The 27359-nt window shown below is 44.3% G+C and overlaps 1 protein-coding gene across 1 annotated transcript in view; it reads right to left on the reverse strand.

The window, feature by feature from the left end:
* LOC137353535 (von Willebrand factor A domain-containing protein 2-like) overlaps positions 1 to 27359 on the reverse strand; it is a 60226-nt gene that overhangs the window by 31956 nt on the left and 911 nt on the right. The window contains exons 2-8 of the mRNA XM_068019936.1: positions 24221 to 24480; positions 20223 to 20283; positions 17117 to 17191; positions 10055 to 10188; positions 3986 to 4095; positions 3652 to 3843; positions 3417 to 3550 (exon numbers count right to left, since the gene is read on the reverse strand). Of these exons, the coding sequence (XP_067876037.1) occupies positions 3417 to 3550; positions 3652 to 3843; positions 3986 to 4095; positions 10055 to 10188; positions 17117 to 17191; positions 20223 to 20283 (706 nt within the window). The 5' untranslated portion in view covers positions 24221 to 24480. The remainder of the gene's footprint in view (positions 1 to 3416; positions 3551 to 3651; positions 3844 to 3985; positions 4096 to 10054; positions 10189 to 17116; positions 17192 to 20222; positions 20284 to 24220; positions 24481 to 27359) is intronic.

Here is a 27359-nt window from a genome sequence, read left to right on the forward strand (position 1 = left end):
GTAGCTCAACACCATCCAGAACAAAGCAGCCCACTGGTTCGGCACTCATCCAACACCTTACACATTCACTCCCTCCACCACCAGCACACAATGGCAGTAGTGTGTACCATCTGCAAAATGCACTGCAGCAACTCGCCAAAGGTTCTTTGATAGCATCTTCCAAACTCGTGACCTCTACCACCCAGAAGGACAAGGGCAGCAGCTGCATGGGAACACCACCACCTCCAAGTTCCCCTCCAAGTCGGCATCTTCCCGACTTGGAAATATATTGCTGTTCCCTCACCATCGCTGGGTCAAACTCTTGGACCTTCCTCCCTAACAGCACTGTGGGTATATCTACTCCATATGGACTGCAGCAGTTCAAGAAGGCAGCTCATCACCACCTTCTCAAGGGCAATTAGGAATGGCAATAAATGCTGGACTACCAGTGATGTCCACATCCTGTGAAAGAATTTTTAAAAAGCACCACAGGTGTTCACATTGGCTTGTGTCTTGTCTGCCACTTAACATCATACAGCTCTTTGGCCTCCACCAACTTGACTTTAAATGAGATAATATCCTAACAGCCCCATTACTCTCTATAACATGTATCTGCCATAATATTAATAACAAGCTGTATCAGTTTTTTTTAAGTCACATTAATGATCTGTGTATGCAATTTCTACTATTTGTTTATGTCTTATTTCGATGTGTACTTTAAAAAAAAATGTTTGGTTCTCCCCCCAAAGCATTCACTAAGCAATTTTACTGTTTAAAAAATCATAAATATGCATACATTGAGTTCTGAGGTGAAACAAATAGAGTTGAATTTAGCTTCATTATAGAAAAGTAGATTGTAGGGGAACATGATCCAAACTTTAAAATACGAAGATGATGCTGACATAAACGGGTTATTTGATGTAAACTTGGGCTGAATTTAATCATGCCAGTGGGGTTCCTGGCTCCCTGCTGAAAAGGCGAAGGGAGCCTGGCCTCGGCCTTTCGGAGCCCACCGCCCCTCCTCCCCCACCCGGGCAGGGTTCAACGGCGCTCAAACACTGAAGTGCCTGGCATCAGAATCCCCATCCTTTTACGGATGGGGATCCTGCCTCCCAGAGCTGCCAGCCAATATGAGGGCCAGCAGCTCAATAGTATCGGCAGTGCCACTGAGAGTGATGGCCACTGTCAGTACTACAGGAGGCCTGGGACCAGACACAGCGCTGGAGCCCGACACCAGGGGCTGAATTTTACCGGTCCCTCGACACCACGGGTTGTGGGACGGGGGCCGGTAAAATTCTGCGGGGCGAGGCACGCCTCGACCCGCGACGTTGAGAAGGGCCCGCCGCATATTACTGGCAGCAGCAGGCCCTTCATCAACATATGCAAATTAACATTAATAATATGTAAATAAACTTAAGCATACGGAGTTCCGAGGCGGGAACCTGGTGGGGAGGGGGGAGGAATAAAATTTTAAGGGCAGGAGGGGTGAGGGAGTGGGGAAAACAATCTTCATTGGATGTCGGGATGGTGGGAAGAGGTTGAAGGGCAAAAGTTTGAAGGTTGGGATGTAAAGTTCGGGTAGGGAAAATGGCATGTTTCTGTTATCCTGGGCAATTAAATGACTATTGGGGGGTTGGGGAAGGGCCTCCATCACAAAAGTTTTTATTTAATAAAAATTTATAATGATACACCTTTAAAAATTAAAATTAATTGTAAGGGCTTAAAGCTCTTTAAAATTGGCACCTGCGCAGTGGCACCAGACACCGTTGCTGGGGACATAGTGACCACTCCCTCTATGTCATCGGGGCGACCCCCTCTATTTAAATGAGCCCCCACGCGGAATACCGTGGGGGCTCAGGGACGGCGCAGCCGCGCAGGATGCACGCCGCCATCAGAGTGCACCGCCGTGAATTGCGGTACACTCATAAAATTCAGCCCTAGAGGTAAGTGACGTGGCCGGGGAAGAGTGGTGGCGGTTGCCGGGGCCAGTCCGGCAGGCACCAGCAATGTTGATTGCTCAGATTCAGAGCACAAAACGACAACAGCAACTTACATTTATATAGCACCTTTAAATGAAACAAAATGTCCCAAAATGCTTCATTGAAATTTAAAGAAAGGCTGAGTTTGCTGACAGGACAACCACTAGGTGGCACAGTACTGGCACATGTTCAAATGCAGCCTCATTGACAGAAATATCACTCTCTGCGACGTCTCAGGTAGCTGCCAGTAATAAAGATGGCACTGCTCAATTTAACACAAAAAAAGAAGTGAACCCAAACCCCCTCATCCCTCAATGACCACGATCACTGCCTCCACTCCCCAACAGTACCCTCTTGTGTTTGTCACATTTGTTCGCACTCCCTCCTGCGATCGCCGCCTCAATCACTGCATTCAGTTTCCTGCTCCCTCCCACGCCCACCTTCTTGCCGCTCCTTCCCACTGCTCGCCACTCCATCCCACCACTCTCTCCCACGCCTGGCTGGTTGCTATTCCCTCCCGCTGCTCGCTCCTCACCTCGCTGCCCAGCAAAGCGGCGGGTTGGGGGCAGGGAGGGGGAGCAAGCAGGGTGCTAGCGGCGACGCTGGAAGTGAGCGGCGGGATGGAGCGGCGACCATTCGGGAGCAGTGAAATGGAGCAGCGAGCAGGCAGGTATGGGAGAGAACAGCGGCAGGGAGCGGGGAAGAGAAGCGGCGATTGAGGCCGCTTTCCAAAACTCGCGCTGGAGGCCGATGTCTCTTTGTGTAATGATGTATTCATGATCATGCATGCCCGAGTACTGGCAAGCTGACAAAGCTTGGGTGTAATTTGCACGTGTGCAAAGATGCGTTCTGCACATGTGCGCAGTTCGGACCGGTGATGACGTCAGCGCTTGGCTGTGTTGTCAGGAGATGCTCCGTCAAACAAATCATCAACTTCTATAATGAGCCAAAGTAAGAAGCTTAAGCAAAAGCTATTTATGGACATAAGCTTAAAAATTACTTCTGTCAAGATTAGTGGACAAACTCTTCATGTGTTTGATATTCTACTGCCTGTTATTTTAATGGAGACATTGAGGCATTTAAAATAAATGGATTACTGCCTCGGTCAAAAGAGTGGGAAGGGGAATGTCATGTGAGCACATGAACATGTTTGTCTGGCCATACTGGCAACAGCATTATCTAAGTTGCAGGTGGAACATGTTCCACAGTGTCCATGATAGAGGTGATAATCTGGCTTTGCACTTCCAGCAGACAGCTGCCCCACTGCAAGAGCATATTGAAAATCTAACTGCACAATGAACAGTTTAACTGGTTGGAAAATAATGCTCTGAGCACACCGCGGTTTCCAATGGGAGTGCAAAGTAAGGAAATTAACCTACAATATTTCCAGACACATTAAGCACATACGGAGATTTACTGCATTGTGTCCAACAGAGGATTCAAAGCAATGCTCCCTACCTGGATGCACATCAGAGCAGACTGTGGACTGTGTCAGTGTGGTGTACAAACCGTTAACAGCATCATCATAGTGTTCTGCATAGAACACATGCATCTCACTGGGAACGCTGGCTAAACTGTCCAGTTCTTTCCACCTACAGATGGCATAGCAGTGAGTGAAAAGCAATGCAGCAATTGTTGTTCAAGCATAAAATTAGTATCACAGCTTTCTTTCAGCACAACAATATATTCTTACCCTGGATGCTTAATTCCTACAGCAAATATTGTCATTCCACTGTTCCTAGCAAACCTCAAAGGCACTGTTGCATTGTCTTGTGATTTACCATCGGTTAGAATCACAATGATCTTCAGGGCATCTTTCCGCCCTCCACGAAACCCTTTGCGTAGCACGTACATTATTGCTCTGCCAATCTCAGTGCTACCACCCCTAAATGAAAACATTGAGAGAAAACACCAGGTTAATTCTTTGAGAACTTTTGAAGTTTGGAGTTTAGTAGAAAGTTATGGTCCTATATACCAGGAATGTATCTCCGGATTCTTTCCACTAGTTATGCAGTGGCCATACATGCCTGAAGAAAATCTTTTTAATAGCTTCTTTTGCTTCTTCTCTTGTAGAGTAGGTTTCTAACCCAAATTCTACTTTTGGTTTGGAACTGAACTGGATCACTCCAATGCGAACCTATTTGAGAGTAAACAAAGTCTTCAACGAAATTTGAAGATACACCGATATGACAACCATAGCCACTGTTGCTGTGGGATCTGAATTCGATCGTTTTTCTCCCAATTGTTCAAGTTTACATTTTGATCAGACTTGTTAAAGCTGTATTATCTGAAACTATACCCAAAATTTCAGAGGCACTTGACTCGCAAAACAGAAAAGTTTCCATTTGTCACAAGTGTAGCCTCTTGTACTGTGTAACTAACTGATATTGAATACCAGGTTTAAGGCATATTAAGTATTGCCATGGCCCAACAGACTTCAGTAAAAAAACTGATTTAATATTTCATGCTATAAAATATTGTTGCTACGTGTAGTGAGTGGATCTTCACAATATGCAAACAATGGGCAGAATAGCTGAAGTTCAGTTCTGTTGTTTGGTTCATGACAAAATAGGAATGGGGTATGCCCTTTAAACTGGCACATTTTGCTTGAAGGAATACTTCAGGGTAAGGTACTTCAGGATAGGAGTCTGTAAAATTCTCATTCTTAAGTATTCATATGAAATACATCTGAAATGTATTTTTCAGAACATCTCTTGTTAGCTTGGCTCAGTTGGTAGCAATTTTGCCTTATGTCCAAACCTCGCTCCTGGACACTTCAGAGCAGAACTAGAGGTATCATCTTTCAGATGAGAATTAAATTGAGGTCTCAGCTGCCTGTTCAGTTAGATGGTAAAGACCACATGGCATTATATGAAGAAGAGGAGTTCTTCCATGATTGACATTATTCACACCATCACCAAAATCTGTTGTTTGTAGGATCTTACTGTATACAAATTTGCTGCTGTGTTTGCCTACCGAACAATAGTGGCCCACTTCAAAAGTAATTCATTGAATGTGAAGCACTTTGTGATGTCCCAAGGTACAGTCATAGAGATACAGCACTGAAACAGGCCCTCGGCCCACCGAGTCTGTGCCGACCATCAACCACCCATTTATACTAATCCTACATTAATCCCATTTCCTGTGATAAGATTTCTGGATTTCTGATTATGACAGCAGGACTTTAGTGCAATGTTGAAAAAAATTTACTACTTAGCTAAATATAGTTCAATGTGGATTGGATTGACAGGGCAGCAAGACTTGGAGATGTGGATTTAGAGTCAGATGGGGCTTCTAAACCAGGGTGTTGCAGACAAAGAAAAGTAGTATTACATTATAGAGATCATTCACACTTAATGCTGCTGCAAAAACTTTATTTATTTAAACTCAGCCAGTTAGACTGGTGGATTATACAAGGGAAGGACAGGGAGATTGACTAAAATCTAACACTGGAGTCAGACTGACCAGAGAGGAAATTCAGCCTTGGACATAAGGCAAGCATGCAAGGGTTCACTTTCTCATAGCCAGTATTTGTACAGAATGTAAGTTAATTCCAAAAATACAACTAAGCAAGTCCACCGATGTGAAGCGACATGCCGAGTTCACCATATATTGAAACTAAGTGTAACTGAGTGGAATAAATACGCATTGATTACAACTGATACTTTGTAAGTTCACTCGCTCTCTAGAAAAATAAAACAGCTTAATGATTCAAATCTTCTGGTGTTACCAAGTACTTTTATCGGTTTGCCTTTGAAGAGGCACAAACGTGAAAGACGCAAATATCCAATTCAGATCACAGCAGGATACTATTGTTACATCCCTGGGTTATGCCAATAGATATAGAGCAGTGAGAAACAATTCCCATAAAAATAGGATCAACTGCTACCACTGAATCTGAGAAGGTATCTATGGCAGATCTGAATTCATAATAGTTCTAAATATTGTGTGCCATCCTGTCCTGCAAGAGGGAGGGTAGAATGTCAGTGACTGTGTAAGTGTGTTTGGGTGATGTGCCTGCCATAGCTAAATAGCTAGATTTATGTGGGGGCAGTGAGAGGAGGGTGTGAGGCTGGCAGCATTGGTAGGTGTGTGAGGGTGAGGTGGAGTATCTGGATGTTATGCGTGAGTTCTGAGAGCCAGGGAGTGCTGCTGGGTGTGTGGTACATTGAGCAGTGTGAGAGGCTGGTGGTATGGTGGGTAGGAGGTGTCGTGGGAAGATGCATTCACGGACCTTGACCACCCATTGGGGTCATTAGACTTCTGGTGGCACTGCTACCAGCCCCTCGGGTCCAGAATCCGGGAGTTGATCTTGCTGGTCACCTGCTCCCAATCTCCTCTGAGAGGGTGGTCCTTGAGGGGCTCCTGGCGGATCCGGGGTGTCTCTCCTCATGACCACATGAACTACTAATGCCTCCAGCACCGCATTCATCACTATGTCTGCTCAGGTGTTCATTTTCCAAGAACTGCCATTGCAGCAATCTTTTTGTCCAGCTTCCCTTTAAGAGACAACCTGTACCACATGGTTGGCAAACACTGCCAAGGACTCCTAATATGTGCAGAGCTCACCGTCAGCATAGATCAGAGTTGGAGGCATTACCAGCTAGCGTCACAATTATTCAGATGAGGTGGGCATGTGAATTTTGCATGTTTCCCACCTTGATCCAAACAGTCGTGGGCACATCACCAATCTTGACCTTAATGCCCAAAAATCAGGGCAAACAAATTGCTAGTCCATAAATCCTACTTGTCCATTTTCTTTTCCAATCACACTTTCTTTCCTCCTCTCCCGAAGGGCAAACTATTTGATTATGGAGGGTATCACGGGCAAACTCTTTTTCAACATCCACACATATGTACTTTCCAGCACTTTTTCCCCCCAAAAATATACTTTATTCATAAAAATCTGTAAAAAAAAACATTACAAAACAGTTCAAAACTGCACCAAGTTGACATTCCAGAAAGTGCAAAGGAAATCAGTTTTCTTCAAATTAGGAGTGAGTTGCCTCACAACCCTTCTATTCCATTTTAAATGCCATGTACATTTTACAGCAAAACCATATTTGGTGTATACAGCCAGAGGGGTTTCCCATAGATCCAACCCCTCAGTTCACTATGGCGGAAGGACCTTACACTGTGGTCTTTTCCCATTGAGCCTTTGCAGCGGCTGCCCCAAGCTTTAGTGCGTCCCTCAGCACATAGTCCTGGACCTTGGAATGTGCCAGTCTGCAGCACTCAGTCGTGGACAACTCTTTGCAGTGGAAGACCAGCATGTTTTGGGGAGACCAAAGAGCGTCTTTCATCGAATTGATGGTCCTCCAGCAGCAGTTGATGGTTATCTCGGTGCGCGTCCCTGGGTACAGCCCATAGAGCACAGACTCCTGTGTTACACAGCTGCTTGGGATGAACCTCGACAAAAATTACTGCATCTCATTCCACACCTATTTTGCAAAGGCACATTCCAGAAGGAGGTGGGCAACAGTCTCTTCCCCACCACTGCCACCTTGAGGGCAGCGTGTGGAAGTGGTGAGATTCCGGGCATGCAGGAAAGATCTGATGGGGAGGGCCCTTCTCACCAGCAGCCAAGCTACGTCTTGGTGCTTGTTTGAAAGTTCTGGTGATGAGGCGTTCTGCCAAATGACTTTGGCAGTCTGCTTGGGGAACTATCTGACAGGATCCATCATCTCCTTTTCCCGTAGGGCCTTGAGGACAGTCAGTGCAGACCACTGCCTGATGGATTGGTGGTCAAAGGTGTTTTTCTGCATAAGCTTTTCCACGAAAGACAGGTGGTACGACACAGTTCAACAGGATGGAGCGTTTCGCAGCAATGTGGCCAGACCCATCCTTCGTAACACTGTGGACAGATAGAACCTCAACATGTAGTTTTCTATGTACAGCTTGATACAGCCGCACATGAAGGTGGTCATCAGGATGAGGGCAACATTGGATACATTTTTTCCGCCTTTATCCAGAGGTTTGAATATCGTATCCCTCTAGACCCGGTCCATTTTGCATCTCCAGATAAAGCAGAAAATGGCTCGGGTCACCGCCACGACGCAGGAGTGGGGTATGGGCCAGACCTGCTCCCCATACAGCAACAACGTGATCTCCTTGCACCTGATGACCAGGTTCTTACCCACAATGGAGAGAGAACGCTGTTCCCACATGCTCAGTTTATAGTGTACCATGGCTACTCGTTCCTCCCAGGTTTTGGTGCATGCCCGGCCCTTCCGAACCATATCTCCAGCACTTTCAGGTAGTCTGACCTGATGGTGAAGGGGACAAGGGATCGGTCAGCCCAGTTCCCAAAGAACATGGCCTCACTTTTGCCGTGGTTAACTTTGGCTCCCGAGGCCAGTTCAAACTGGTCGCAGAACATACAGCGGGTCCGAGCAGAAGACGGCGACATCATCCATGTACAGGGAGGCTTTGACCCGAGTGCCTCCGTTTCCTGGGATTGTCACTCCTCTTATGCCGCATCCTTCCTAATAGACTCAGCAAAAGGTTCGATACAGCAAGCAAACAAGACAGGGGAGAGACACAGAGACACAGAGAGAGAGAGAGAACAGCCCTGTCTGACTCCAGATGTGATCGGGAACCTTTCCGATTCCCACCCATTGATTGAAACAGCATTACTGATGTTTGTGTAGAGCAGTTTGATCCAATTGCAGATTCCCTCCCCAAACCCCATTTTGGAAAGCACGTCCATCATGTAGGTGTGCGGTATCCTGTCAAAAGCCTTCTCTTGGTCCAAGCTGATGAGGCAGGTGTCCACCCTCCTGTCCCGTACATAGGCGATCGTATCCCTGAGTAGCGCGAGACTATCAGAGATCTTCCTGCCAGGTACAGTGCAGGTCTGGTCAGGGTGAATCACCAACTCCAGAGCACACTTGACCTGGTGATGACTTTGGACAGAATCTTGTCATCTACGTTAAGCAGTGAGATGGGCCGCCAATTTTTGATTTCCGCCCTCTCCCCGTTCCGATTGTAGATGAGGGCGATGATGCCTTTCCTCATGGATTCTGACATGCTGCCGGCCAGAAGCATACTCCCGTATACTTCCAGCAGGTCTGGGCCGATCCAGTCCCACAGAGTAAAATACAACTCAACCGGTAAGCCGTCGCTTCTGGGAGTTTTACTCGTCTCGAAGGACCTGACGGCCTTTGTCAGCTCATCCAGAGTTAGCGGTTTGTCCAGACTCTCCCGCATGCTGTCATCTAAGACCTCCGTGATGGATGACAGGAAGGACTGGGAGGCCAGGCTGTCCGTGGGCTTCACATCATGGATTTGCTGATCCTTAGTATGTCAGACTGAGAAGACATTACTGAACCATCCTCTTCCTTCAGGTTGCTGATCACAGAGCTTTCTCTGTGTACCTTTTGGAAGAAGAAATGCGAACACATCTCATCCTGCTCAACGGAGCGGACTCTGGGCTGGAAGATGATCTTGGGAGCCTCCGTGGCAGAGCGAGGCCTGCTGGCTCTTCATCTCTTGGAGAGCCTCCTTGACCTCGACCCCATCAACTGCAGCCGGAGCAGATTTTGCAGTCTTTCCTGGAGTCAGGACATTTCCCTCGGTCTTTCTCTCACCCTCTGAACACCTTTCCAGCACAAGCCACTGGACCTTGATCAGGATTGAGAGTGCTGATGGATTGTTCCTCTCCTTAGCTCAGTGGTGCTGAGGCTAATTGCACTGACCTGTTAGTCACACTGGCTACCATCAGCTAACTCAGCAAAGAAATAGAAGTGAATGTAGGACCTTGCTGGTTTGTACATCTCAATGGACTTTCCAACTGAGCCTCTGGACAAGCATTCACCATTTGTCTTAAATGTCAACTGAAGTGTGTGTTTGTGTGTGTGGTGCCATATGATGTAAATTTACTGTTACTGTATTGTCAGTCTGTACAAAAATAAATGGAAGCTTTGTTAATTGCCATGGTATTTTCACGGGCAGTGGATCTTAGCAGACAAACTGAATAATCAATAAAAATGCATAGTTAACTTTCACAGCATTAGCACAAACAAATCTATTAGAATTTAGAATAAACATGGCGCTTCGGTTTTCCAGCTAATTTTATTACATTCATTCTCTCTTACCCTGTCAGGATTAATGTCAAGAATATCGCACAGTTTGGCAGCAAAGTGCTTTGATCTTTCAAAGCTTCCTTTTCCTATACTATGGGATCCATCCATCAGCAACAAAATGTCAATAGCTGACGAGCACTGAATTACTAAAAAAGGAAATAAAACATGGTTGCATGTTCAAATTAACAGTTTTCAAGTGTGCAGGTAATTTCGGTAATAGTACAAAAAGCTAGGCATATTCTCGCTTTCAAATGTTAGTATAAGTTCAAGGAAATCTTGGTACTTTAACGCAACATTCACTAGAAAATATTTAAAGGAGGCACTGTTCTTATCACAGAGGACAAAACTGGTAGAAAAGCCACACAAGACTTTCTTTTAAAATGATGCCACTTGCTCATGATGGGATGTAACGACATACATTGATGCAAGTTGTGTCATCAGACTGCAGTAAAAGGTTTGATGAAAATTTCTCAATAGATGGTGTCCCTTAGATTGAGCATAAATGTCTCTAAACATGACTCTGTTCAGCTCCATAGGGATTTTCCATTGATTGCCTCATATCTGCAGATAATATTCCATTACTGTGTACTTGGGAAATGACAGGTGAGTGTCAGGCACATGGAATTGCAGCATAGCTCCAGCTGATTGGGTTTTACTGTTCCTGCATTTACATAGTTGGTTTGCTACCAACAGCAATTCTACTGTCACCGACAAATAGGTAATACAAAGCTGTTAAAAAAAAAGGTGATCGGCACCTCCAACTGTGATTTTCTCATGTGCTTGTTTGCCCTGTACAGACCAGCAAAGTGGTTTGAAAAGACAAAGGCCCCCAACTCAATTAATTTCAAGCTCAGCACAATGCTGAGCTCTTCTTCTAGTGCCTTCGCCATCACACCTACTTCTTTGGCCAGGAGTCCTCCCCCTGCATGACGGACTCTTTTACCCATCTCCAGTATTTCCCCCTTCATCTGGATCCCTCCCTCTGATCTCTTACCCTGTTTTGGTCATTTCATTGAGAACTGCCGTCTCAATTTCTCTACTCCCCTCACTCACTCTAACCGGTTTTCCTCTGAACTTGCTGCTTTCCAGTCTCTCAGGTTAAACCCTAACATTGTCATTAAACCTGATGACATGGGTGGTGCTGTTGTTATCTGGCAAACTGACCTCAACCTTGCAGAAAATGTGCACCAACTCTCCGACACTGCCTCCTACCTCCCCCGGACCATGAGCCCACCACCGAACATCAAGCCAATGTTTCCAGGTCTGTCACTGATCTCATCTCCTCTGGAGATTTTCCCTCCATGACCTCCAACCTCATAGTCCCCCAACCCCGAACAGCTTGCTTCTGCCTCCTTCCCAAGATTCCAACTGGACTGTCCTGGTAGACCCACTGTTTCAGCCTGTTCCTGCCCCACTTAACTCATTTCTTCCTATCTTAACTCTTTTTTTTCTCTCCTTGTCCTGTCCCTTCCCACCTACATCTGTGACTCTTCTGATGCCCTCTGTCACTTTAATAGCTTCCAATTTCCTGGCCCTAAATGTCTCCTCTTCACTATGGACGTCCAATCACTCTACACCTCCATCGCAAACCAGGACGGTCTGAGGACTCTCCGCTTCTTCCTCGAACAGAGGCCCAACCAGTCCCCATCCACCACCACCCTCCTTCACCTGGCTGAACTTTTTCTTACATTGAACAACTTCTCCTTCAACTCCATTCACTTCCTCCAAATAAAAGGTGTTGCTATGGGTATCCACACGGGTCCTAGCTATGCCTGCCTTTTTGCAGGATATGTGGAACATTGCTTGTTCCAGTCCTACTTGGGCCCCCTTCCCTCAACTCTTTTTCCGTTACATTGATGACTGTATCAGTGCCGTTTCCTGCTCTCGCCCTGAACTGGAAAACTTCATTAACTTTGCTTCCAATTTCCACCCTTCTCTCACCTTCACATGGTCCATCTCTGACTCTTCCCTTCCTTTCCTCGACTTCTCAAGGCTGGACTTTGTTGAGCTCCTGGCGTCGGGCTCCATGGAGGGGTGGGGGCCAGAAGATCAAAGCAGCAGCGGCGCACCACGGAGCCTGACGGCAGGAATGCTGGGCTCGATCTTCCCGGCACAGGGAAGCTCTGTAGCAGAACTTCCGCCACTCTGTGGTGGGACTTGGATTTCAATATTCAAATCAATTATTCAAATAAATTTAAATGGAAGCCATAGCAATCTTACCTGCAGTTCCAGATCTTCCGAGCGACATGCGGCACTCCTGCGCCTTCACTTTCCCATCCAAGGTAAGCTAACACCACCGAGGTGCAGGAGGAGGGATCTCTGCATTTGTAGTGAAGTTGTGGGGTTGAGGGGAAGGGGGTCAAATCTGCACTTAGTGCATTTGGGATGGAAAAGAGGTAATCTGGGCTTTTTTGGTGTGATTGGGGTGGGTCAAACTTTATTTTTTAATGCAGTTGGTGGGGGGGAAATGGGGTCAACTTTCATCTGTCAATACAGGCCTGGCAGCCCTTTAAAAATGGTGCTAGCATCTACGCAGAAACAGGCGATGGCATCAAGCCACCCCTGCCACGTGATTGGGGGGTGGGGGGGGGGGGGTGCTGGTGGCTGGCAGGCAGCCGCCCTGCATATTATAATGAGCAGCTGCGTGCTAGATCGTGGCGGCATGGCGGTGCACAGCTCACACATGCGGGCCGCCATTTTTTCGCCAGCCAAATCCAGCCCTCTGTCTCTATTTGTGGGGAAAGGAGATCAATAATATTCACGATAAGCCCAATGACTCCCACAGCTACCTGGACTACACTTCCTCACATCCTATTTCCTGTAAGGACTCTATTCCATTCTCCCAGTTTCTCAGTCTCTGCCGCATCTGTTCTGATGATGCAACCATCCACATCAACGCTTCTGATATGTCTTCCTTTATCCTCAACCAAGGATTTCCCCCGCACCATGGCTGGCAGGGCCCTCAACCATTAAAGCGTGGCTCCCCGACCAGACCCGACGATATATGGTCTTATTACTGACGCTCTCACATGAATATCGAGGTGTGAAATGCTCAACCTCACTTACCCAGCAGCTCAAAGCACACTGGCCTCAAGTCTTTCACTAGATGTTTCATTTAGCCCGTTTTAGTGCATGTGTGTGTGTTTTTTTTTTTTAAATGGAGCCGTTCTCTGTCCTTTTAAAGCTAGCGAGAGAGCGCCAAATTGTGGAGAAACGACTGAGTGCCTGAGAGACAGCGAGAAGGGCAAGACTGGAGCCTACTTTCCGCAAGACAGCAAGACAAGAACCAACAGAAATCAGAGGCGAGAAGAGTGAAGGGGAAAGAAGGGGAAAGAAACAGCTACAAGTTCCGACATAAAGCACTCGAGTGAAATTAACACAACCCCTTACACTCTGAAATCTATCAAGTCCAGAAGAAACTGACAAGCCCGTGTAAGATAGCAGCAACTGCAGTAAGTACAGAAATATCAACTGAGCTTTTGCTTTAATCTATACTTGGCCCAAGGATTTAAAATTATCTGGAAATAGGGAGATTGAACTTCCCAAACTGAGTTCTCCACGGAGATTTATTTTTGTTAATGTCATCTGAACTTGATAAAGCTCAGAAGCTTGTTTGTTACATTGCAAGATTTCCTGAAGTGAATACTTCTTTTCCCTGCGAGTGTTTAGGGTCACGACGCCTTCGCCTGTTTGAAATCAGTGTTTGTTGTTTTTTTTTAAACTTTATGATGTTAATTGAACATGGGTACATCAACAACTGGCATTGTATTTGATCACTGGTGACCAGTTAAAAAAAAAACAACAAACACTGATTTCAAACAGGCGAAGGCGTCGCGACCCTGAACACTCGCAGGGAAAAGTAGCATTCACTTCAGGAAATCATGCAATGTAACAAACAAGCTTCTGAGCTTTATCAAGTTCAGATGACATTAACAAAAATAAATCTCCGTGGAGAACTCAGTTTGGGAAGTTCAATCTCCCTATTTCCAGATACTTTTAAATCCTTGGGCCAAGTATAGATTAAAGCAAAAGCTCGGTTGATGTTTCCGCACTTAGTGCAGTTACTGGTATCTTACCCGGGCTTGTCAGTTTCTCCCGCACTTGATAGATTTCAGAGTGTAAGGGGTTGTGTTAATTTCACTGGGGTGCTTTATGTCAGAACTTGTAGCTGTTTCTTTCCCCCCCACTCTTCTCACCTCTGATTAAAGCCTGGTTACCCGACCAAACCTGAATACATGTGTTGGGTTCGGGTCGGGTCAGGCATTTAAAAAAATTAAAGGACTCGGGCTCGGGCTGGCTGTTGTCAGGTTGGGCCCGGGTCAGGTTTTAATTTTGTACCTGAACCAGGCTATATTGACCATGTCCAGCCCACTTCCCACACTTCTGCTCTTACCCCTTCCCTTTTTTTTTTAAAAGTCGTTCTTGACGTGAATGTCACTGGCAATGCCTTCCCCTCCTTCCCAGAACCATGATCGGATTCCTGTGGTCCTCACCTTCCACTCCACCAGCCTCTACATTCAATGGATCATCCCCCATTTCCACCATCTCCAGCATGATGCCACAGCCAAATACATCCTGCCCTTCCCTTTCAACATTCTGAAGAGACCATTCCCTTCACGACACCCTGGTCCACTCCTCAATCACCCCCAAAACCCCATCGCCTTTCCATGCAATCACAGGAGATGTAACACCTGCCCTTTTACCTCCTCTCTCCTCACCGTCCAAGGCCCCAAACATTCCTTCCAGGTGGAACAGTCACTTACATGTACTGCTTTCAATTTAGTATACTGTATTCACTCCTCACAATGCGGCCGCCTCTACAATGGGGAGACCAAATGCAGATTAGGTAACTGCTTTGCAGAACACCTCCTTCATGTGTGATCCCAAGTTTCTGGTCACCTGTCATTTTAATTCTCCTCCTTGCTCTCATGCTGACCTCTCTGTCCTAGGCCTCTTGCTGTGTTCCAATGAAGCTCAATGTAAGCTCAAGGCACAGCACCTCATCTTACCATTGGCACATTACAGCCTTCCGGACTAATGTTGAGTTCAACAATTTCAGACCATAATTTCTGCTCCCATTTTCTTTCCTTTTTCTTTGCAGGTTTCGGGTTTTTCTCTGGTTTTTGCTTTCGGACAGCTGCTGTACATCATTCTGCCAGTCACTCCTCCTCTAGACACATCTTCTGTTTCTTTACTTGCCCCATTGCCACTCACTTAGGCCTTGCACCACCAACTTTTTTGTCATTTAATCTCTCCTGTCTTCCAGCCTCTCACAGACTTTCCCTTTCTTTCTTTTTCCACCTTTGCCCCATTTCACTTGCTTAAAACCTTTTACATTTCTAAATTTTCCAAGTCCTGATGAAAGATCATCGACATGAAGTGTTAACTGTTTCTCTCTCCACGGATGTTGCCTGACCTGCTGAATATTTCCAGCATTTTCTGTTGTTACTTTATGGTTTGAAAAGACCTTCCCTGGCCATTGAGCAATGTACTAGTGTCAGTGGAGTAGATGCTACTTACAATCGTTTTGTAGTGGAACCAGCTGCTGTGGAAAGATGCCACAATATAAATGAGGTGGTTCCCAAAGCACTGGGACTAGGACCCAATAATTATTGAACAATTCAATTTAATTTCATATATCTGAACGCCAAAAGCTTCATATATACTTTGCACTTATGTTTCCCTACTCCAGGAGTCAGATGTTATGAAAACTGAAGCATGAGGTTGCAGCGTTAAGTGGATAGGAGGTGCATTAAAAACCCTGTGAGTCTTTGCATACCATCCTTTTCATATGTTCAGTAACTATATATTGCGCAATTCAAAACTGTGAGCTTGAACAGGCCATACCTAGAACCTGCTTCAAATCCAAACCAAACCAGCAATATTATGGAATAGAAGTTCCGTGCTGGTTCTCCTGATCTCAAACTGTAACTTCAGCAGACGAACAATGAAAACCCAAGGTCATTGGAACAGGAATAGGCCATTTAGCCCCTTTAGCCTCTTCCATCATTCAATTAGAACATGGCTGATCAGTTTCTTAATGCCATCTACCCACCTTGGTTCCACAACCCTTAATAGAACAAAAATATATCAATCTCAGTTTTGAAATTTGCAATTGACCTAGCCTGAACAGCTTTTTTGGGGAGAGAGTTGCAGATTTCCACTATCCTTTATTTGAATAAATGCTCCTGACATCACCCCTGAATGTTCTAGCTCTAATTTTAAGGTTATTTAATTTTAAGCCCCTTGTTCTGGATCTCCCACTGGAGGAAACAGTTTCTCTATATCTTCCCTATCAACTCCCTTAATCATCTCAATTAGATCACCCTTAATACTTCTATACTCAAGTGATTACAAGCCTAGTATACACAAGTCCTCATTATTTAACCCTTTTAGCCCCAGTATTATTCTGGTGAATCTGTGCTGGAATGGCTTCAAGGTTAATATATCCTTCCTGTTGTGCAGTATCCGGAACTGAACACAGTACTCCAACTGAGATCTAAACGGAGCTTTATAAAGCTTACTCCGGGGTTTATTCTGAAGTTGTGAAAGGAGATTGGGAGAAACACCGCAGAAATTCCAGGCTTGCCGGTCCTCTGTGAAACAGATCAGAACAGTCTTAACTCAGTTCCTAGTGAATGTCGTCAGCCTATAGCCAAATTTGTCCATAATTTGGTACAAGTTGCCAAATTTGGCAGTTTCACTCAGAGATGAGGATGTGAGATTTTTTTTTTAAATGACGCTGGCGTAGTAGGGGGTACTTTTCTGAGATTGGTTTTAAGGTTTAGGGCAAACTTGAAAGAGTTTTAAGATGCATCTGGTCAATGCTTCACCTGGCCTTAGAATGCTCAATGCTCATGTTGGGTATTTTCTATCTTTGTACCATTGTCCTCTTGAGACTGATATTCATTAATGGCCAACTATAGAAACAACATTTCACTTCAGTGAGAATGTTCATAGCACTGAATTAGTTGAATAGGTTATTTTTAGATGCATTTTTCAAACAATTTATAGATTTGACTTCAGGACGACACTAATCTAGGATTGTATGCTTGTTTGATAAACCCAACTTACACTTCCCTGAAGACAAAATCTTCACAATTGTTCCTTTGTCAGCCATGAGCTGCTGCAAGCCATAACCTTGGGAGACTGTTAAGAAATAAATGGAGTGGATTACTTTAAAAACCAATGTACTTAAACTCACTTATATGTAACTCCAAAATTCCACTTGTATATAATTCTTCCTCAAGGCCCAATTCCTTTATCTAGCTTAATCCAAATTTGAATTGGTATTTAAATTTAGATTGTATACCCCAGATGAATACATTAGCAAGGCTTGTTGTATTGCTAGCACATAGCATTTTTAAATTCACATCCATTTTATACTTGTTTCCTTTTGTTGTGTACTCCAGGTCAAAGATAAATTACCCAGCTTCAATTTCTCTCAGTAGTTTAAAAAACTGGATTGTGTCTCCTTTCAAGCTTTTTATCAGTGAAATCAGGTTACATTATATTCTCTCCTTGCAACTCTTGTCTGGTCTCTCCACAATTTCTAAATGTTCTTTTGTGCCATAAACCATGCACAATATTCCAAATACTGTTTCATCAATAATCAAAGAAGAACAAAGAACAAAGAACAAAGAAAATTACAGCACAGGAACAGGCCCTTCGGCCCTCCAAGCCTGCGCCGATCCAGATCCTCTCTCTAAACATGTCGCCTATTTTCCAAGGGTCTGTATCTCTTTGCTTCCTGCCCATTCATGTATCTGTCTAGATACATCTTAAAAGACGCTATCGTGCCCGCGTCTACCATCTCCGCTGGCAACGCGTTCCAGGCACCCACCACCCTCTGCGTAAAGAACTTTCCACGCATATCCCCCCTAAACCTTTCCCCTCTCACTTTGAACTCGTGACCCCTAGTAATTGAATCCCCCACTCTGGGAAAAAGCTTCTTGCTATCCACCCTGTCTATACCTCTCATGATTTTGTACACCTCAATCAGGTCCCCCCTCAACCTCCGTCTTTCTAATGAAAATAATCCTAATCTACTCAACCTCTCTTCATAGCTAGTGCCCTCCATACCAGGCAACATCAATACAAGGTGCTCCATTAATCAAATGGTCTATACACTGATATTTTCTGCTTGTCCTTTCTTAAAACAGAAGGTTCCTGGCCTCAGATTGTAGGAATTCCCTACTACTGTGTTCCTCTCGGCCACACACATATGGAGTATATTTTCTAATCAGGGGAGTTCACATGCAAATGCTTCAGATACTTTAATTTCATTCCTCCAATGCATCATTTTTAGGTTGGTAGTTTTTGAATAAGTTTAATGTCAGCTGACAAATATATAAAGGGGAATGTAGTCTGAGCATGATAAACATTCATATGTGAACTTTGCCAATTGAAACTATGTCAACTATACCCCCATTCCTGGTGTCTTAGCTCTCTTTCACTCTTGATTCCAGTTTCCACATAAGAAATGACTCGAATATCACTTAAAGTCTCCCATAATAGAAAGTTATATTGACCTTGGGGCTTGGGTATTAGAGCACTGAATTTTCGTCTTCAGGATCTAGCTTCATAGATAATTTGTCTACTCATTTTTTGGTTGATGATGCTAAGTGAAATGAACCTGGGGACTCTCAGGCTAGTTCCTAGGGGATTTAAGCATGGAGGAAAAAACCTTCAGTTTTACGTTTCTTAATATAACTGGCAGCATAGAATAGTCAGACTGATGAAATATGAAGGGCTCTTCGGAACTATGGTGTGCTGTCAGGCTAATGTAGGAAGCCTCGATTGTATCTCACTAATGTAATCATCAGGGGAGTAATGCTATGACTCAGTACAAACTGGTAAATTACTGCTTTCAGTAGCACTGCTCTCCTTCATCTCCGAGTGTACATATGTTCCACATAGCATTGTGAGAAGGAATAGATATGTAACATAAAAGAACCTGCACTTGCTTTCATTATGAGATTTTAGTGATATTTACCAGAGAGAGCCCATTGTCTATAATTGTTTTGATACTCACTTGTGATATGTAAGGTAGCTTGCCACAGGCAGAGACATGTGTTATGAGAGTACTTTTTTTTCGTAAAATATGTTTTAAGGTCTTATAGTTGAATTATGCACATTTATTCATCCGGAATCTTGAACAGTTGCTGAACTTTGTGGGTTTTTTTACAAAAAGAAGTCACCAGAAGGTTCCTGGATTTGGCTTGTAAACAGGTTTTATTGTAAGGCACCTCTCTGTGGATAATCACCCAGCAGGGGTTGTTTTTAGAACTGGGGAGATGTCTGCAAAGAAGTGAGGTGTCAAGATTTATAGAGGTCAGGAGACTTGACTTCTGAAATGTTTTTAGTTTCAGTTTGAACTGTTGAAAAGGACAGTTGGTTTTTGCCTGCCAGAGAAGACCCTGCTCTCTCTCTCTCTTGAAAAAAACCCTGCATACAGTGTGTCAGTTTCCTATTTCCAATTGTATTGGAATAAACCCTGCGTATCAATTGTGTGGGAACTGAAAACCCTTGTTGCTGCATTTCTGCTGCATGACCTAACTGAAGCCTCTGTAGCTGTATTTCTTGGAAAGCCTACCCAAACTGATCTTCAACATCGCCTGGAAAGTACTGTAATAGGAAGATCCCAGTGACAGCCGTCTATACGCATTTGGGATGCTAAACCAAAACCAAGGACAAGTATTCTGCCTAAGTGTTTTTAAAAAAAATTCTTTGTAACAGTGCTGTAAACAATCATCGTTTTTATTTTTCCAGTTAATTGGCGTATGTATGTGGGTGTGTGGGGGGGAGGGGCTAGGATAGATAAGGGGCTTCGATATTTCGATTTGTGTGTGTATGTTTTACTTCATTACTGGTTAAGATAATGAAATAAATAGAATATAAAATATATAATATATAATAAACTGATAGTTTTGTTGTTTATTAAAGAAACCTGGTTGTTGTGTTTTATTTTGGGAAAAATAGAATATATGATTTACGGTCTCGCTAAGTGGGAAAATTTAAATATATGGTGTGACCTATGGAGAAGTGGGACTAGAATAAACAGTGCACTCCTCCCACCTCGGTCATAACACAATGAAAATGTACCCTTGTATCTTCCAAAAGCAAATACTATCCAATCTTTCATTTCTGATAAAAAAAAGTTTAGGGAAAAAAATCTTACCCAAACTCATGAGAAGAACAAAATAAAAACTGCTGCTTATGGACCTCATCCACAGATTCATCTAAAGATAAGAAACAAAAAATAGTCAATCAATGGTGAAGTGGCATAAATTAATGTTTCTTTTCCAGAAAAATGCAGCTATTCAGTGTAATATGTGATGTTGCTCATGAATGATCTGTCATCTTGCACCCGTTTTCTGGGTTTACATATTAAAAATAGATCACTTAGGCAGGGTACCGGGACAGGGCATCTAGCATCAGTGGAATATGCTCCAGTGTGATTCAATGCTTCCAGGATAAGAGAGGAGAACATTGGAAAAAAAAGAGGCTTAAATATTTGGGATCTGAAAAGCCCGTAGGCAATTCAACCTGCTGAAAGTGCCAGCATGGGTCTGTTAGTGACGTCTGCTGCTCACCCTGCCAAAATGTCTGTTATATTGAAAACAGTCAACCTATTTACATAACCTGGGCACCCAACAGAAGAAAAAAATACAAAATATGACATATGGTGCCCTCTCCAGGGGAGAGAACCTACTGAAAAGATCTCCAATGTGACCCACTGGCCTTCTTTACAGGGGGGACTGGAAAACCTGCAAAACCTTTTTAAATCTTCTGGGGTCAGGCCTAGACCGCTTGATGGGCCCTATTTCCACCGAATGCCACTTGCTAACTGACCCACTACACTTTGTCCAGGCGAAGATGGCAAAACCCCCAACTAAGGAGTTTCCTAACCTGGATGGGCCTCTTCTAATGCAGGGGACTACGTTTGGGGCAAACAGATGTGTTCTCCCAGCAAGGAGGCTCCATGTTGGAAGAATTCATTCAGAAAATGTTTCTTCATGAATACACCATGAGCAGAAACATTTTGCTTGTGATGTGTTTTATGGCTTGCTATGATCTAAAATAAATATATTTTCATGAACAAAGAAATCATTGTATAATTGTTTTCAACTTGTCAGAAAACAAACATAATATTTGATAATTATAGGAACCGTATTCATCACTAGACAACAGAGAAATTCTAAGAAGAAGATAGCAAGGCACAATTTTTGACTTAATCTTCACATTTTGGACCTCAGCTTTATGTTAAGGAGGCAAAAGGGTTCAAAGGTTTTGAGTAATAAGTTACTATGGCACTCATCTTTAGATACAAAACAAATAGGGAAATAATGAATAGCCACAAAATTACCTCTGTTACTGAGAGATCCCAGAACTCCTAGATGCAAGATATATGTTTTGAGTGTGTAATTGGCGATAGGAGCTTGCAGAGGCAATGCACAAATTAAAATTAGTTAAAACAAATTCTTAGTTTTTTTTTAACCTAATTTACAGCTTCTGTCTACAGGATTAGCATAACAACCTGCATAATAAAGGTGGTCATTTATAAAGAAAAAATGCAAATGACCCACTAAGTGTGCTATCAGATTCCATCTGTCCATTGGTTCCATACCTCTGCTATCCCTCCTACTCACACCATAATGTCTGTGCCTTGCATCTGTGCTGATCCTATTGCCTCTTACAAGTGAAATGTTGTGGAATATTAACAAGAAGGGTGTTTAGCACATCTGAAACTATTCTATAACTTTTGGTGATTACAGCACATTTTCAGTGCAGCTGAAGAGTAAAAGGAGGAAGTATGTGTCTTTGGACAGGGGGAAGAGAAGAACAAAAACATAGTGTGGAGTCAGGGGGGAAAGCATGACAGAATCATAGCAGAGAGAGATGATAAAAACATTGAGTAGAGGGAAAGAGGCTGGCAAAATGAGAAGGAGGAGTGTACAAATGAGTGGAAGAAAACATACTATATTCATCAGTAAGGTTAGTCTATGTTTAGTTCAAAAGACAACTCTGAGCATATTCTACAATAATCCATTGGAGGTGGCCATAATTTTGGCTAGATGAGTTTAGGGAGGATAGCAGGGCAGTGAATTTAGAGGTTAGAAGATTGGAATCACTGAGGATGAGACGTTATTCAGTGCAAAGGCTGAGGGAGGAATGAAGCGAGGACAGTTCAGTGAGAGATTTGGTGTGGGGTTTGAAGGCAGTAGACAACAAAGCTTTTAAAGGAGGAGAGACTGTTGGAACAAGGTGAGGTCCTTGAAGGCGGAGAAAGTACCAGACGGATAAGGGAGAGACCAAGGCTGGAATTTTATCCCAGCGAGAGGAGTTCTGGCAGCAGGCTGAAAGGCAAGGGGAGAGAGGAGTGGGTGAGACCCCACCTCGGCCCTCTGTTAGACCCCTAGTGGAATTTTACAGCAGGCAGCCAATTAACTACCCACCAACAGGTATGCCATCCCTTTAAGGGACAAGCTCCCATCTCCAAAGCTGCTGGCCAGTTGGAGGGGCTGGTAGCTCAGCAGTACCAGCGGCACCATCAGGAAGCCTGTAGTGGCAAGATGGAGGAGACCTGGGACACAGCTAAGTTGGGTTGTGGGTTGCCGGGGCCAGTCAGGCAGGTCCCGATGAGGGCATGGGGGGGTGGCTAGTTGGTGAGGGAGGGGTGGGGGGCCTTGCCGTGGGGATGGCCATTGCCATTGGGTGCATCCTCTGTGGACCATGGATTTCCCCCGGAGGAGGGACACCCCCGAGCCCGTTAGGAGGCTGCTGGGTCTCACCTCGGGGTGTCTCCATGTGGTGACAGGACCCTCTGACATTCATGAAATGGAAGCAGAAGGGTGAAGCTTCCCTTAAGGGGATGTAATTGGTCACTTAAGGGCCTCAATTGACTTTGGGTGGGAGGGCTGTCCCCCAACTTCCCTACCGTGGACAAAATGATGTGGTCACAACAAAGTTGGGCATGCTGCCCGATGCCACCCCATGACATTTTGTGTGCCCCTGCACCTCCATTCCTGTCTCCAAGGGTTGGATAAAATCCAGCCTCAAGGTGCAATTTGGTGATCTGATCCACACCATCATTGTGACAGTTTGAGTGGGATAGGTAGTGGAAACTATAGCCAGGTAGAGAGACTTCAGTAAGGGGAGAGGTGTTACCACCTATGCGCAAAGTTTCAGTCAAACACAGGGCCAGATTTATTCCAGTGACAGGGGTCTCAGCAGCATGTCTGAAGGAGGGGGAATACCCCGCCTCGGCCCTCGGTCAGACACCTGCTGCGACTTCACGGCGGGCAGGCAATTAACTGCCTGTCATCAGGAATGCCATCCCTTTAGGGGATGAGCACCCACCTCTGGAGCTGCTGGTTAATTGGAGGGCCAGCAGCTCTGCAGTACCAGCAGTGCCACTGGGAGTGGTGGCCACTGTCGGAGGCCTTGCACAGTAGAAGATTGATGAAATTCACAGGAGAGGTACGCCGGGGGGGTGGGGGTGGGTTGGTGGTGGTGGTGTTAGTAAGGGGAGAGTCTGCTAAGGGGCGTGCCCCTCACTGCTGGGAGGCCCTCCAGGGGCTGAGGACTGTCCCAAAGGCGGGACCACCCCGACTCCAATAGGTGACAACCAGGTTTTATATGGCGGCGTCTCCCCGCAGCAGCTGCCCCCTCTGCCTTCAACTAAATCGAGGTGGAGGTGGGAAGAGACCCTTAAGAGGCCATTAAATTTTTTAAAACACAACCTCCAAACTGGAACATAAAAATATGTTTAAAATAAGTTTACAGAGTTCAGAGTGAATAATGAGCCTCCCTGTATATTTCAACGAAATGCATGCATTCCTTTTCCTCTTCAAAATTCTTTTCGAGATATTCCAAACAAGGAACTGTAGCAAGTTGCAGCAAGCAACTGTCAAAGTGACCTATTATTCTCCGATTTGATGCATTGGGTGAAGAATGTTAGACTTTAGAGACACATACACGTGTTCTAATATTAAACATTGCGCACATTCACTTCGTTGCTTCAACGTCTTTCAACAACAAATGAACAGCAAAGCAACTCACTTCTTAAATTGTACAAATATAACACGGAACGAAGCATTGTGCATATTCTGGGTTAGCAATGCACTCTGTCGCCCTAATGATTTAATAATTGGACCTAAAAAACTAAAGACTCACCTCCCCAGTTCGAGCAGACAGGGCGTGAGTACTGCGCTGACACTGGGTTTATTTAACAGAATGAGCCAGGTTCCTCCAACACTCAGAATTTTGGAGAGGTCGCCAAGTGCCAGTGCAACCAAGTAAAAAAAGAGAGAGGGCACAGCTCCAGATCCGAGCTATCACGAATTCTTCTCTCCGCTCAGATTCCAGCTGTCAAATTTCTGCATTTAAAGCATCTTTCCTCACACACCTGCAACCACGCCCAGAAATCACAAACACTGAGGGAAGGGAAAAACATGGAGATTGGAAAACAAAATCCGTCTCAAGTTCCTCTGGAAACGCCACAACAGATAGTTGTCATAGCCATCAATCATCTTCATCTATATTTATAAAATAAAAGTGTGCATATGTTTTTACAATTTGTATAATAAAGGCAGAAAAAGAATTCGAACTTTTTTCCAATCCCTGCAATCCTGAACAATTCTGATCAACCTGAAACTTTTTGCTAAACTATAATTAAACTTTAAAGGGATTTTAAAGGGATATAAACTCTAACTTAGCAACACCTTGCATGGCCTTACATTCCTGTTCTTATAAAACTGCCTATTGTGTGACTTACTGTGAGCAATGCAACAGGAGATACACTAGTGTATATTTCATTATTAAAGTGATCAAGACTACTAATAACCCTGCAGCTGATGTTGTTGCGATGCTGTTTAGTAGGCAGTGAGTTTATTATGAAGCAAAGTGCTTACATATCCTGTAATTTTTACCAGATTATTTTTAAATTTACAAAAAACTCCCTTCAGAAACAGTATATCTGCTTGTTAAAACCGAAAATCTGCTTATACAATGAACACGATGAGAAAATCCAAACACATAACTAAACTGTTTGGCAGGAGGCTACTCAGTAATTTTGCATAAACCTGAAAAAATGTGATTCAAATCTATTTGTGCGTAAACAAATGTTTTACATTTTAAACTAACATCAACAGCACCTTGCATTTATATAGTGCTTTTAATGTAGGAAAATCCCCCATGGCACTTCATAGGTGTGTAATCAGATAATAACTTGACATTGAGTCACATAAGGAGATATTAGGAGAGGTGCCTAAAAGCATGGTAAAAGAGATATGTTTTAGAGGAGAAGAAAGAGGTGGAGAGACAGAGAGGTTTAATGAGGGAATTGCTGACCCGAGAACCTGAGCAACTGAAGGCACAGCCGCCAATGTTGGGGTGAAAGGACTGGGGTTCACAAAGAGGACAAAATTGAAGGAGAGTAGGGTTCTTGGAGGGTTGCAGTGCTGCAAGAGCTTACAGAGATAGGGAGAAATAAGGGCATGGAGGGATTTGAACATGAGGATGAAAATTTTAAATTTGAAGTGTTGCTGGACTGGGAATCAATGTTGGACAGTAAGCACAGAGGTAATGAGTGAATGGGACTTGTTTTGGGCAAGATACAGGCAGCAGAATTTTGGGTGATCTAAAATTTATGAAGGGTGGAAGATTGGAGGTCAGTCAGGAAAGCATGGAAATCGTTGGATCTGTTGGTAAAAAAATCATGGATGAGGGTTTCATGGATGGACTAAGCAGAGCAGAGACTGATGATTGCAGAGGTGGAAAAGGTGTTTTTGGTGATGGGGAAGACATGGAATTGGAAGCTCAGTTCAGCATCATACAGGATGTGAAGGACATGAACAGTCAGATTCAGTCTGAGACAGGTGACAAGGAAGGGGATGGAATCAGTAGCTAGGAAACTGAGTTTGTGGTCGTGACCAAAGACAATGGCTTCTGCCTTCCCACTACTCAGCTGGAAAAAATTGCAGCTCATTCAAGACTGGATGTCAAACCAGCAACCTAACAACACAAAGGCAGTGGAACAGTCGAGAGAGGTGGTGGTAAGGTAGTGCTGGGTGTCATAAGTGCACCCATTGGAGCCTGATATTATATCTTCACACGTTATCATTGAGGGGCAGCATATAGATGAGAAACAGGAGGGGGTAGCAAGAATCAATCCTTGGTGAACTTCTGGGGTAATGGCGGTAGAGCGGGAAGATAAAACTAGCAGGAGATTCTCTGAATAGAACTGGATCGATCAGAGTGAAACGAGGCAAGGGCAGTCCCTCTCAGCTGGACAACAGAAGAGAGGCATTGGAGAAAGATGGCATGGCCAACCATGTCAAAGATGCAGAGATGTCAGAAAGGTTGAGGAGGGATAGTGCACCACGCTGTCATTTGTGACTTTAATTAAGGCCATTTCAATGTTGTGGCAGGAGCAGAAACATGATTGGAGGAGTTCAAACGTGAAGTTGCAGAGAAGATAGGAAAGAATTTGGAAGGTGCAAACATGTTCAAGGACTTTGAAGAAGAAAAAGAGGTTTGAGATGGAGCAGTAGTTTGCAAGGACAGAGGAATCAAGGGTGAGTTTTTTGAGGAGGGGGTGATGATGGCAGGTTTGAAAGTGTGGGGGACGATGCCCGAGGAGAGGAAACAGTTTATAATATCAGGTAACATGGGGTGAGGAAAGGAAGCTTGGCTGCCAGCAGTTATTTGGAATGGGGTTGAAAAAAGCAAGAGCTGTGTCTCATGGATAATATGAGCTCAGAAAGGGCATGAGGAGTGATAAATGAGAAACTAGAAAAAGATGAGAATTCAGGGTTAGGGCAGGGCTGGGGGTGGGGGGGGGGGGGGCGCATGTTGTTGGGACTTTGACGGAAGTTTGGTTTGGTGTGCCAGGAGCAAGCAGCAGAGGCAGCTAAATGGATTGTCTCAATTTTAGTGACAAAGATGTTCATGAGCTCCTCACACTTGTCACAGGTGAAGATGGAGGGGACACTGTAGAGGGGTCTAAGGAGATGGTTGCTAATAAAGAAAAGAAGCCAGGCATATCTTTGCATTCCAGGATGATCTTGGAATAATGAGCAGTTTTGGCAGCGGAGAGCATTGCTCAGCAGGAACACCCCTCAAGCCTATCTGCCATTTAATAAGATCATGACTGATCTGCACATCATTGTTTCTATTTTCCCATCTTTGTTCTATATCCTCTGATACCCTTACTTAACAAAAATTTATCACTCAGTCTTGAAAGCTTCAATTGTCCCAGTTTCCTCAGCCTTTTGGGGAAAGAAAGTTCCAGATTTCTATTACCCATTGTGTG

The sequence above is a fragment of the Heterodontus francisci genome, chromosome 1, assembly GCF_036365525.1.
Source record: "Heterodontus francisci isolate sHetFra1 chromosome 1, sHetFra1.hap1, whole genome shotgun sequence".
In the NCBI taxonomy this organism is placed as follows: Eukaryota; Metazoa; Chordata; class Chondrichthyes; order Heterodontiformes; family Heterodontidae; genus Heterodontus; species Heterodontus francisci.